We start from the raw sequence: 12,806 nt of genomic DNA on the forward strand, positions 1-12,806 counted from the left end.
TATTATTATGATAAATGTTTAATTAGTTTCCTTAATAATTAATAAATATTGAAAAGTAATAATTTATGATTAAAATAATTAAGTAATAAATTATAAATATTTATAGGTATTAAATAAATTGAAACGTAGAAATTCATGTATTATATTTATTAATATTTGTATTAACAAAAGAACATTTTATTTGTATTTTATTAATTATATTATTATTATAATATACAACAATTAATTGTAACCAAAAAATTAATATTTTATTATTATCATTAAGTTGCAACAAAACAATCTCATTAGCTAAAAGTATGAAACGAAATGAAATGAATAAATGAAAAAATGCATTTTTAAGACTAATCCAAAAAATTAAGAATATAAATGACGATAGTATCGATAGTGCTCTGATTTTTTCCCAGCACTAATAAGTGCGTTTCTCGGCGCATTGCAGGTATTGTGTGTGGCTCCGTTTTAAAATTTGTTTACACGATAAAAAAGCTACGATCGGTGGCCAATGTGATTGTTAAAGTGCAGTTCAAGTACCTGACCACTCATGTATAGTGTTTTCTCAAGGCTGGAAGACGATTTTGCAGCGTAAAACTTTGTTGAAAATTCAATAGTGGCCGCTGTCTGGAGCGGTAGAGTCGCCGTCAACTTTAGTCCCCTTGGTTTACATAAGAGCGAAAGAGTCGGCTAGTGTGGTGTTCGCAGAAATGGCGTCGAGTATGTGCACATGGCTGGCGCTGGCTGATTATAATATTTAACTTATAATTTCCGCGAGCGCTTCCAATTGCAACTCGAGATGCGTTTGCCCTCGGTATATGCCCGGTGACCAAATTGGTTTATCTCCGGCGAGGCGTACATTTCGTTTTTCGGTGCAGTGTACACCACTTTGTCCGGTTTTTCATTCCGCTTTGTGCGCTTCATTCGGTTTCAATGCCCTCGCGTTCAGTGTTGCCAAGTGCCGAATCGTGCGTGGCTAGTGATGTGTGCCTTCCGAATCCTGCCGCGAATGTGTGTTTTCCGCGTATATTTTCCAATTGACCCTTCCCACACTTTCTAGGCACATGAGTAAAATCATTAAGCTCTGTTCAAGTGTCTTCATTGTTGGTTAATTAATTAGCCTTGCCAATTGCTGTTCGCATCTTTCGCACCTGGCAACACTGACCGTTGGCCGCCGCGCTGGTGCGAGGGAGATGCCGCTACGGCCGATGCAGAAGAGCGAGCACAAAAGCGAAAGCAGAAAACCGAAGCGAGGAGGCCAAGGAGTTTGTAAATCAATTTTTGTGTATGCCAGTCCTCATAATTCCCGTTGCAACTCAAATCGGGTACTCTTTTGGTCCCCCTGGGGCAATATGCATATCTGGAGCATAGGGCTAGGCGGACGTGCGAAATTTAATGTGAAGAAGTAAATGCGGTGGCGGCGGCCCATGCATGTGTGGGACAGTGTGTGTGTGCATGCATGAATAATGTATGAGAAGGCGTTATTCACGGTAGAAGCTGATAAAACTGTTTTGACAACAAAATTGAGTGATTCAGATGCACTTGGTATCGGGGTCGCTCACTGCCGCCTCCACCTCTCCACCGTTCTCCCTGATTCACATCCCCTTTGGAAAAGCGGCGGCTGACGATTTCGGTTTGGAAGCGTGCCTTCCTCCCTGTCCCACTCCCTTTTACCTGTTTTTCCCGTACATTTTCCGCCTCTTCGCCACCCCCCCGTTTGCACTAATTTTGTTATTTCTGAATGCTTGCTTTGTTTGTGCGTGTGCCGCTCTCTATCTTTGTGTCTCTCTTAGCCTCCCTCCCGCTGCCGTGTGTCAGTGTGAGCGTGTTTGTTCACGTTCTTTCATTCTCTTTTATTAAATGTACATTGAACTCTCATCATTGCCAGCTTTTCTTTGCTACTCTCTTTGACCACTTGTTTTGCGAAATTCATACGCATATTCGTTAATGAAATCTGTTTGCATAGCGGTAAAATCAAGAATATTTCTTATGCTAGGAGCATTTTAAGTGATTTCGAGAAACTATCAGCTTAATTCAACTTGTTAAAACTTCGGGACTTGTGGTATATCCTTACGGTGATTTCCCGTACCAGGCTTCCACCAGGTTTATATGATTCATCATTAGGTTTGTATTCTGAATCCAGTAATTAGATACTTGAAAATAATTTCTGGTCACATGAGTTCTGTTTACTTTCCATTAATTTTTAGCAAGAAATATGTTAATATAAACAAGCTACAGATAAATAACGCAGCCCTGTGTCTGAAGATAACAGGAATATCCATTTTCCAGCAAAACCATTATGGTTCATATAAAATATCGTAAACCAAATTACTATTTCTAGCTTCACCTACTTAATTCTCTATGATCCCATAGATTCAGTATAAAATTTCGAGTCCATTCATCTTACCCTGAATTTTGATTATGGGATACCTTGGGGATTCCCATCCGAATCAGTCATCATTGGGAATTGGATATCAGTCAGAGTCAATGTAAAACTCTCCATTCGAGCTATAGTTTTGATTTCGAATCTACCTCTCTTCGGTAATTTCAGCTAATTTGTATATACAGTGTACATAGAGATGAGCACACAAACTCGTTCAGGCGGCGGAGGAGGCGGCGGTCACACCCGCAACCAGAAAAAGTCAAATGTCAGCAACTCCGGCGGAGGCGGAGGAGGCTCCGGCACCGGCCACCATGATGCAGTCTCACATGCGGCGGCCGCCGGCAAGAAAGGCGGCGGTCTGGATGTCAGCAAGACAGAGAAGCCAGAGAAGGCCCAGCCGAAGGCCACCACCGAACAGTTGCGCATTGCCCAGATCACCAATAGCACCACAGAGGATCCGCAGATCAAAGAGAAGGTCACCCTTCTGCTGACCATGACCCAACGTTCCGAGGAGGAGGTCTGTTGCGCCCTCAATGAGTGCGATTATGATTTGGAGGCAGCGGCCAACTTTTTGATCGAGGAGCTACCGCAGGTTAGTAGCGGACTTATATTCTTGATTTCCAGTTACTAAAGCGTATCCGTTTTGCAGGGCGCCTTTGCCAAGTACGAGAAGAAACGCAAGAACAAGGCTGCAAATGCCCCGGGTGATGGTGCCACCGGTGACGGAGACTGGGCCGATGGAAATGCGAATGCGGATAAGCGGGAAAAGTCGCGTAACCGCAGCTCAAATCGAGGCGGCGGACGCGGCTCCACCGACAGTCGTGGCTGTAAGCTCAAGCCTTTATACATTACTAACATACAAAACTGTATTAGGGAATCTGCTCAAAAGATCTGCCACATTTAAGAATAATAGTTATTAAGTAAGACGTTAATGTAATATTTATATTCTTATAACGTTTTACTTAATGAAGACACTACTTATATCAGAGCTCCAGTTAAGTAATTTCTTCTAATCCTTCCTTAATTATTACGTTACAGGGCGGGGAAGAGAGACCCGCGAGAACGAGCGCAATCAGCGTGAATCTCGGGAACCTCGCTCCGGAGGAGGCGACCGCGGCGATGACCGGGCTAACGACAACTACCGCGGGCAGCGGAACGGCGGCGGACGCAATGGACCCGGAGCCCTGGGCAGCGGACGCGGTGGTGGCTTCATCTCTCGCTCTGGCCGTGGTGGTGGTCGCATGGGCGGTCGCAGCGGTGGCCCGCGTGGTGATCGTATCGGAGGTCAAGGCGGGGGTGGTTACGGTCCCGGTCGCAGTGGCAACGCCAACGACGATCATCATGAGGTGGAGCTGTGGGACAACACCATTGCCCAGAACGCCGAGAAACAGCAGCAGGCCCATGACGACGCCTGGGGCGATTGGAACAACGAGGAGTACGAGGGCTCGCTGAAGGACAGCAAGGTGTTCACCCCCAGCAACTTGGCCACGCAAACGGCCGCTAGCGTGGTGAGCGGTGCGGGAGCAAGTGCCGAGAGCTCACTGCCGGCGCCACCGGGTCTTGAACACCATCTCGTGCAGCAGGGATCATCTCATCTGGAGGAGGGCTCCAGCAGCGGACCAACGGCGGGCACACCACCGGCAACGCTTTCCAGCTCGGCGACTACGCCGCTGCTGCAGTACAGCGCAGCGGTCAGTAATCCACCGCCCCAGCTGCAGGCTCAGAGCACGCAGGCGGGACCAGGAACGCCAGCCAGCGCAACTGCCGGCGGAGGAACGGGCAATGCTTCGTCCTCGTTTGGATCTGCTGCCCCCGACACATTCTCGAGCGCCGCCTCTGCAGCCGCCACACTGGTGCAGCAAGCGCAGCAGCAACAGCTTCAGCAGCAGACGACGCCTATAAAGCCATCGGCTACGCTGTCGGCCGAGCAATCTCAGTATTTCAACTCGCTGTCCAGCCAGGGCGCTAGCCCAGGATCTGCAGCGGTACAGCCTGCGCCAGCGGGCTATACGCAGAACCCAGTAGCCGCCTACTCGCAGACCAGCACCAGTGTTGGTGCGAGCCAGTATCCCAGCACATATGCGAACGTTTTCGCCACTGGAACGGCAGCAGGCGCAGCTGGGGAGCAATCGCAGCAGCAGCCGGTGAGGAGGGCGCGCGTCAAGCTGCCGCCGCCATCAAAGATCCCGGCCAGCGCTGTGGAAATGCCAGGAGACAATGCTCTGAATAACATTGGCTATCTGGACGTGCAGTTCGGTGCTCTGGACTTTGGAACGGACGATGGCTTTGATGCAGTGCCGGAGAAGGTTGGGGCGGGCTACAGCATCGACAGTCAGCAGCAACAGCAGCAGCAGGACGACTACCAGAGTAAATCCCAGCAGCAACAATCTGCGCTGACAGCGGGTCTGCAAAGTTCCCAGATCGTAAGTAGGATAATCATATCAAGTTATATGAGAGCCATTCCCTTGAAATGAAAGCTTATTAAACTTACGAAACCCTTTCATTTGCAGGGAGATGCCTTGACTGCAGCGGCGGGCTATGCGAGTCGTTCGACGGCGCAGCAGCAGGGCGGCAGCTCGTCCGCCGCCACGAATGCGCTCGATCAGTTGGCCAAGAACGATCCCTATGGACAGGCCAGCGGCACCGGTAGTGCCTATCACCAAAACGCATACCAGACCAGTGGAGGAGCGGGTAAGGCGTCCAGCGGCTACCCGACGACGGCGTCAGCTGGCTACAGCAGCTCCAGCTATGCGAATGTTCAGAGCTCGGTGGGCAGTTATCAGCAGCAGGGTTATGGCTATCAGCCCAGTGCGGTAAACTCCTACCAGCAGCAACAGGCGGGCGCCGGAGCGCAGAGTGGTGCGTCGGGCGCGGGCGTTGCAGGTGCAGCGACGCAAAACATTCCGGTTGGTGGCAGCAGCAGTCAAAACAGCACAAGGTACGTACCAAAGTATCCCCAACTCATTTATTCCCATTCCATACAGAATTTTATATTGTTATCCATGTATAAAGATAAATCCCAGCCTCGGCATACCGAAGCTATTGATTCATTCCACTTGACGTTGTTCTTTTCGTATGCATAATCTGCCTAACAATCTCCGCACCACCCGAAAGAAAGCTAATCTTGATTTTTTGTTACTGTTTCTCTTCTCTCCTAACCACACACGTTCACTGCCCGCTCATGTCCAAAAAAATAAAATAAACCCAATCCGTCATCGCTTTGCGCACTTAACAGCGGCAATGCGAGCTCTGCCTACCTCACCTCCGGCTATTCGACACCACAAAGTGCTTACCAGTCCAGCCAGAATGTCTATGGCAACACGGGAGGACTGTCCAATAGCAGCGGGTAAGTAGAATCTGCCACGGTCTCACATCCGTAATCCCCGTTTCCCTGGCGAGAAGCTCCCCTAGCTTTCCCTTAATTTACATTGGAATGGTTCCATTATGGTTAATTGCGGATTCTTGCTCGTTCAGGTTCGCTGGCAGTGCGAGCAATGCGTCCTCACAGTACGCCAGCTTTAGTGCCAGCGCTAAGCTCAAGGATGCGACCGCCACCAGCGGCGCCGCGCACTATGACAGGTAAGAGCGAGCTCGCTCCCAGCTCTGCATGCCGCCGTTACTCCTTTTTCCCAATTTTCCTTCAACTAACCATCCGTACCGAACACCTCCGGTAGCACATTAATCCTACATATTCTTATTCCAGTGTCTCCACTAGCAGCGGCGTCAGCAGCAGCAGCGGAAGCACTGGTAACGGTGCAGCGGGAACTGTCAGTGGGCAGCCAGGCGCTAACCAAGCAGTTGTTTCGAATAGTAAGTATTCTGGGAATTATGGCAGATGTAGCTAGATATTTTAAATGATTTAATTACTAATACCATATTCTGTGTCCGCCTCTTTAACAGATAACAACGTGAGTGGCAGCAGCTCGGTCAGCAATGTGACGGCGGGCGTTGCCACCGGCAACGTGGCCGGCGTGGGCGGAGTAATCAGCCAGAGCGGCGTAAGTAGCAGCGCCGTCGGTGTGGCCGGTGGCAGCGGAAGTGCGGCCAACGTCGTCGGTGTGAATGTTAACAGCAGCAGCAACAACGCCGGCTCTGTGGGAGCAGCGGCTGCCGCAGTCGCCGCCCAAACGGCTGCGGGCACCACCGCCGCGGTGCTGGCCTCGCTGACCAACAAAAATATTAGCAGCAGCAGCAACAGCAGCGGCAGTGGTGGCAGCGTCGCCACAACGGCGGGCAGCGCCGGCGGTGCAGGTGCAGGAGCTGGCACTGGCGGCGGCGTGGGCGGCGCATCGGGTGCTGGTGGTGCTGGTAGTGGTGGTGGCAGTGGCAGCGGCAGCGGCTTGGTGCCCACCAACATCCAAATGGTTAGTCAATATATTCAGACTGGATTGCCATACTATCAGCAACCAGTGTATTCCTACGAGGAATTACAAATGATGCAACAGAGAGTGCCACATGTGGTGAGTTCATGGAGAAAAGCAAAAGCAAATACCAAAAACCAACTACAAAATGCAACCGACCAATCAAAATCAAATCAAATCAATCAACCGAACCGACTCTAATCAATCAGTAACCTCGTATCAACATCCTTCCACATAATGTTTGATACAACGTTTCCGCCTCAAGTCAAGTCCAAATTCCATATACGCATACGCATACACGCATCCCAGCGCGTCGCCTCCCGCTGCTCTCTCAGGCAGGCGCCAGTTCTGATCCTGGCCTGGCCTAGTTGCGGTCCGGATCCGGTTCCGGTGTCCCCGGGTCAGATTCGAGCTCCGGATGGCGGCCTTTCCACCCTCCTAACCGTTTTTCAGCGTGCATTTTAATATACAAAAAATAACATTATCACCACGATGTTTATATGTCTGTCTGTCTTGTGTGCGTCTTCATAATTGTTTAGTTTCAAGCTCACACACCTTGTCTTATCATCATGCACTTAAATTTTAATGCCATCCGTATCCGCTTCCAGTTTCCATCCACATTCCACAACCCCGGTATACAACATATATACATCATCAACCATTCAAAAATCATCCACATTGCTTATCATCCTGGCTCTGCTTAACACTCCACTCCAAAACTATCCAAAAAACTAACCCTATCATTTAACAATTTTTAAAAACATTTTATATATCGAACTTTATAATATAGATCGGTGTAATATTAATATTTATTATTATTTAATTCTATTCAAAACATTTGTAAAACTAAATATTTTATTTCCTTTTTTTCTATTTTCAACAATAACGTTTTTTACTAATTGTATGCTAAGGATGTATATCAAAGTTGCAACTGTATTTAGCATTTAAATATGGATTTCTAAAATATTCATAATATTTTATTATTATTTGTATACCCTTGCAGGGTACTATAATTTTTGTCAGAAGCTTGAAACGCTGTGAAGGAGTCATTTCTGGCCCTATAAATCATGTCTATCATATCTTCTTGATCAGCATCAGCATCAGCTGAACCGATCTAGCAATCTCAGGCAAAAGAAAATATTTATAAATTTTTTTAATTTAAAAAATTTCTATTGTATATAATGTATATATGTGTATTCTGGCATCCCTACTTCCTTTCTCTGCATTCCTGACTCACACATTTCCCGACATTCTATTTCCTAGCCATTATTAATTTTCATATTCATTTATTTCATCTAACATTTCCATATTGTATATTTGTACGTTAATAATCAATCATAGCATTTAACTATGCATTTATGATTTCGTTTGGAATCTGTGGACGCCCAGCTTTGTCCGACTTTGCGGAGTTCTTAGATTGTGATACGTACTTTTTAAGCTTATAGTCTGTCAAAGCTGGGTCTCTGTCATTATCATGTAACACAACACGACCTACGCTCTCGATGATCGCTTAATTATGATTCTGGTTCTCGTTTGCAGCAAGGATATTACGACTTGAACTATCCGCCAGCAAGTTTAGGCGCCGGTCGTGACAACCTCGGCTCTGTGGCCTACTCCACAATGACTGATGGACGATTCGCCCGCACTGACAATAACTCCAGTCCGGTTGGCAATGTGAGTTTGCAAATAATGAATATCTTATTAAAGATCTGTGCTTATGTCTATGCTCATATATCTTGCACAGGTATCCAGCACAATGTCACAACAGGCGGGCTCTGGTGCGCCCATGCTGAATGTTCCTTATGCCTACTTTTATGGCGGCAATGTGATGCCCGGTAGTTTCCAATATGGCACGCCCACCATCTATCCAGTAAGCCCCTTATTACCATTTCCTAACCACATAGCAGTTTGTAATTGGAATCGATTCGCTTTGATTGGACAACAGCAGATGCCGGCAGCCAACACTGCCTCAGGTGGACAGTTCCCGAAGCCCTCGTATAGCGCTGGCTACGGCTCGACCAGCTACGACACCCTCTCGCAGACCACACAGGATTACAGCAAGGGCGGTGGCGGCTACTCGTCGAGCGTGAATCAGCAGAGCAAAACGCAGACTGTGTCCAATCAGTCACAGGCAGGCACTGGATCCGACCTCACCTCGTCCATGTACGCGAAGGGTCATGTGCCGCTGAACAAGGTTAATGTACGTATGGTTATGGGCAGGACTGTGAACGTGTGAACCCTAAATAGCCAGACAAGTCGAGTAAAAATTTTAAAATCTAGTTTATTTTAAAGCCTGACTAGAGTTCACAGTCCTGGTTAGAGTAACCTTTATCTTTTCCGAGTTACAAGTTGACAATCGATTCTATGTACCTTTTGTTTTATCTCCTGCAGTCGTACGAGAAGCAGAGCTTCCACTCTGGCACTCCGCCGCCGTTCAACATGGCCAACACTCAGACAGCTGGCGGCACATCGGCCCAGCCGTACGGCATGTTCTTGCCGATGCCAGCAGCAGGACACCACAACATGATCCATCAGCCCATCCATCAGGTAGAGTCTCAATTACCACCACAGTTTGTTGTTTTAGGCAGAGTGACAGAGAACGTAGAGGTTCGCAGTGTGGTTATGAGTGAACAGCAAGTGATATATGAGCCCGAATGGCAGAGAGGCACAGAAGATCAGGGGGACGACGGTACCTCTGAAGGCGGCGAAGAATGGGAGCAACAATTGCAAAGCACCGTGCAGGAGGATGTCAGTGGCATAACGTTCTTTGCCGACTAGAAGGGGGCGAAAAGACCCGGGGAGCTTAGGAAAATTCACCGTACATTTCAGTTTGCATTTTTCACAGAGTTATTTGATTTATGTGTGTGTATGTTACTTCCAAATTCGCTTTAAACCCACACTTGCACCAATCTCTACACCTGTATTTCATAGTTAACTTCGGATTTTCCTTTCCCTTGCGTTAAATCTTAATTGTTTAAAAGCTGAAACGGCATGAAGTTGTTGTTCGTTTTAAAGCCAAGCTTCCATTGTCAGCACATGTAAACTAACCAACTAACTATGATTGTACCACTAACCGATGCACTCACCCAAAAGTAATTTTATTTGTGTGTTCTCTTCATTTAAATAGTTTTGTTATATATTTTTAACCGTAACCATTACTAACTAACTTTCATGCATTTTCCATTTATCCTGAGGGGAAATTAGACATCTACCTGGGGGTAGGATATAGTAGTTTGATCCTCGTCGGGGTAGTCTGTGAGAGACAGTATTAAGAAAAGATGCATGAAACTGTGTTCTATTGTTTGACTCTTTTTCTTTATAATTTCTTTTGATTTTTTTATTGGGACAACAATTAGATGGACGGCAGGATTCATAGCTCATCCCGCCGGGTAAGTTCCTTTGTTGTAATCACACAGTTGCTTAAATTGTTTGCTGTTAGATTTCACATTACTAACCCACCCACCCCACGCATGACTCCTCGCTCACATGGTAATCTTTCTCACTACATCATCCAACCATTCTAGTTTGTAGTTGCATGAATCCCAAAGGAACGGCGCCGATAAGAAGGAACCAGGTGCCAAGTTGCAATGGGGTCGTTTGGTAATCAGAAGCATATACATTCATGTGCCATATATTAAATCGTGTATATAATTTGCGAATTTATGTACATGCAAACACATATATATATAATTGCGTGTGCTCCATGTGCTAACCCACATTTTTGTATGTATGGATGGCCGAGTGGAAATACCGAAAGAAGCGGAGGCAGCAGCAAAAGCAATCTGTTTCCTATTTTGACCAGATCATCACTGATTTCTGTACCATATCTGTGTTGTAGGACTCGAACAGCGCCGGACAGCGTCAGCAATCGACCAGCCAGTCAAAGTCGGCAGGAAAGCAGGGCTACTCTCCCTCGTACTGGACCGGACAGAACTAGCTTCCGGAGAACACGATCTGGCGGCCCCTGCAGATCGCCCGAGCTGGCGAGCTCTATAGCATTCGCAGCAGTAGCACCACCAACACCACAACCACCACCACGCCCATTCACTACATCTACAGCAAAAGCAGCAGCAATCTGAGAACGCAGCCCAACACACTTACCACGCCCACGATAGTGACAACAATAGCAGCCAGCGCCACCACAAATAACACAGATGCCACAACCACAACGTCAGTAGCAGCTGCGATATTGACGACGACATCGGTGCAATCGGCTGTTCCCAGCCAATTGCTTATGCTCGTCAAGGAGCAGCCACAACCCCAACCACAGCAGCAACAACAACAGCAGCCACTTGCCGGCGACACGGTGAAGAGCGAGAAATCCTCGCCAGCGTCGGTGGTGGAGTCGGATTATCTAATATACGAAGATAAGCGATCATACTTTACTTAATAAGAAACGTTTTTACTACGAACGCGCACTGTAAAGGCGCCGCCCAGCAGCGTCTTGACCACGCCTCCCTTTTCCCCTCAACAGACAGCCAACACACACATCGCTCACACACAAACATATACAGCCAGGAATAGAAGGGAGTCTCCATCTCACTGGCCGCAAAGCAAAGAAACAACAAACAAAATAAAACATACAGCAACATCCGCATAAATATACCAAGTACCATTTTCACATTGCATACAAATAAATCTACAAAGATAAAGAGTAACAATTATTAATTATTAAAGGCGTAAAACGATTTAACAGATTTAAGAGCGTAAGAGAGAAGAAACCGGAATGAGCAGAAAGCGTAAATTAAAAACAAATACAATTATATATATATTAAAGAATCAACAACAAAAAACCACAATGAGAAAACAAAACAAACAAAAAATAATTATTGTAATCGGTTTAAACTTATATGTATAATTATAACCTTAATATTTAAACTAAATACAAAAAAGAAGATACGATTAAATCCAAACAAATGCAAAAAAAGGAAGAGAATGGAATCACCCGCTGTCTCTTGTTAATTAACTTTTCTTGGTTCAATGAGAATGGATTGAATTTAGGTTCTGGAGTTCACTTTGTATCCTTGTGAGCATAATGTGTCTTAGGGCGCCAGGATATTACACCGACTCTAGCGATAAGAGTCTCTGAAACCTGCAGCTCAAAACTCAATCAATCCAACAATTCTTTGAGTACATATAAAGCTTGTTTAATTCGGAATACACTATTTAAATAAAATGTTACATTTACGCATTGAGAAACTGGCTGCTGCTACTGGCTGTGCAGCAGCTTGTTGAAGTCTGCATATGCCGACTCCAGGTCGAAGAGGAACTGCCGCACCCGACCCTCGGATAGTTCGTCGGATGCCTGCATCTCGTTGAGACTGCCCAGCCACTTTTCCACCTTTAGCTTGGCGTCAAAGTCTTCCGGAATGAGCGACAGGCGGTTCATGTTATCCGCAAGGTCCTTGACGTCCGGCTGCAGGGCGTCCATAGTGTTAATTTGCAGGCGCAGCTTGTCCATTATCGTGATGAACAGTGACACGATCTCTGCAATGCACTTAGACGTGTTGCCCTTGTCGTCTCGAATGGTAATGGGTCGGTCCTCCTTAATTCGCTCCAGCGCCGCCGGGCAGTCCAGTCGGAATTTTTTTACAAAAGTCTCCACCGTGGGAAATTCGTCGCACTGCACCTGCTTAAAAGCCACCTTGTACTGCACCAGGTATTTGGAGCAGGCCGCCGTGTATTCCTGCGGCGTAATGCAGTCGCGGATGTAGGCCTTCTCCAGCTGCTGGATTGTGTTAATGATTGCGTACAGATCGGCCATGTTGTCATAGCGTTCGCGCTCGCGGGCATTGCGGAACAGCTTCACCTCCTCATACAGCTCGGGGCTCTGATCCTGCATGCTGAAGGTTACTTGTAATTGGGATGGTTCTTAAAAGACGAACAACGAAAATGAATCACAAAAGATTTAGCTGGGCAGTGTGACCGAAGATGTGGAAAATGTCAAAAAGTGTAACCTTACCGAAACCATACTAAAAATACCGTTACAAAGCTCAAGCTGTTGAATGTATTATAATTTTATTTATTTTTTGTACTCCTTTTTTTATAATGGGTTTAGTGTTAAATTAACTAGC

The 12,806-nt window shown here is 46.6% G+C and overlaps 2 protein-coding genes across 30 annotated transcripts; one reads left to right on the forward strand and one right to left on the reverse strand.

Moving 5' to 3' along the window:
• Positions 1-393: 393 nt before the first annotated feature.
• lig (ubiquitin-associated protein-like lingerer) lies at positions 394-11,673 on the forward strand. 29 transcript variants are annotated; one of them, XM_086827998.1, is made up of 14 exons: positions 394-436; positions 2,540-2,963; positions 3,021-3,198; positions 3,410-4,794; positions 4,882-5,309; positions 5,607-5,717; positions 5,846-5,950; positions 6,075-6,181; positions 6,272-6,831; positions 8,272-8,406; positions 8,477-8,602; positions 8,678-8,932; positions 9,124-9,279; positions 10,571-11,673. In XM_086827998.1, exons 2-14 carry the CDS (start codon positions 2,568-2,570, stop codon positions 10,667-10,669), a joined length of 4,041 nt encoding a protein of 1,346 aa, XP_086684124.1. In that variant the 5' UTR covers positions 394-436; positions 2,540-2,567; the 3' UTR covers positions 10,670-11,673. The 29 variants fall into 29 exon arrangements, with proteins under 29 accessions (XP_086684124.1, XP_086684106.1, XP_086684109.1 ...); XM_086827987.1 differs by lacking the exon at positions 394-436 and adding an exon at positions 10,089-10,121 and having other exon boundaries at positions 2,159-2,963; positions 5,774-5,950; XM_086827989.1 differs by lacking the exon at positions 394-436 and adding an exon at positions 10,089-10,121 and having other exon boundaries at positions 2,159-2,963; positions 5,774-5,950; positions 8,678-8,926.
• A 184-nt stretch (positions 11,674-11,857) lies between these two features.
• Vps28 (vacuolar protein sorting 28) lies at positions 11,858-12,743 on the reverse strand. Its single transcript, XM_020951085.2, has one exon. The coding sequence runs from the start codon at positions 12,572-12,574 to the stop codon at positions 11,942-11,944; it is 633 nt and encodes a 210-aa protein (XP_020806744.1). The 5' UTR covers positions 12,575-12,743; the 3' UTR covers positions 11,858-11,941.
• Between the last annotated feature and the right edge of the window lie 63 nt (positions 12,744-12,806).

This window comes from Drosophila serrata, unplaced genomic scaffold (assembly GCF_035046125.1).
Source record: "Drosophila serrata isolate PLE 108 unplaced genomic scaffold, ASM3504612v1 contig_184, whole genome shotgun sequence".
NCBI lineage: Eukaryota > Metazoa > Arthropoda > Insecta > Diptera > Drosophilidae > Drosophila > Drosophila serrata.

Bases quoted from the DNA above. Each gene is read 5' to 3' on its own strand.
- lig (XM_086827980.1), top strand. From the start codon at position 2,568: ATGAGCACACAAACTCGTTCAGGCGGCGGAGGAGGCGGCGGTCACACC. The intron at 3,199-3,409 runs GTAAGCTCAAGC...ATTACGTTACAG, and splicing joins CTCCACCGACAGTCGTGGCT to GGCGGGGAAGAGAGACCCGC. The intron at 5,310-5,606 runs GTACGTACCAAA...CGCACTTAACAG, and splicing joins AGCAGTCAAAACAGCACAAG to CGGCAATGCGAGCTCTGCCT.
- Vps28 (XM_020951085.2), bottom strand. From the start codon at position 12,574: ATGCAGGATCAGAGCCCCGAGCTGTATGAGGAGGTGAAGCTGTTCCGC.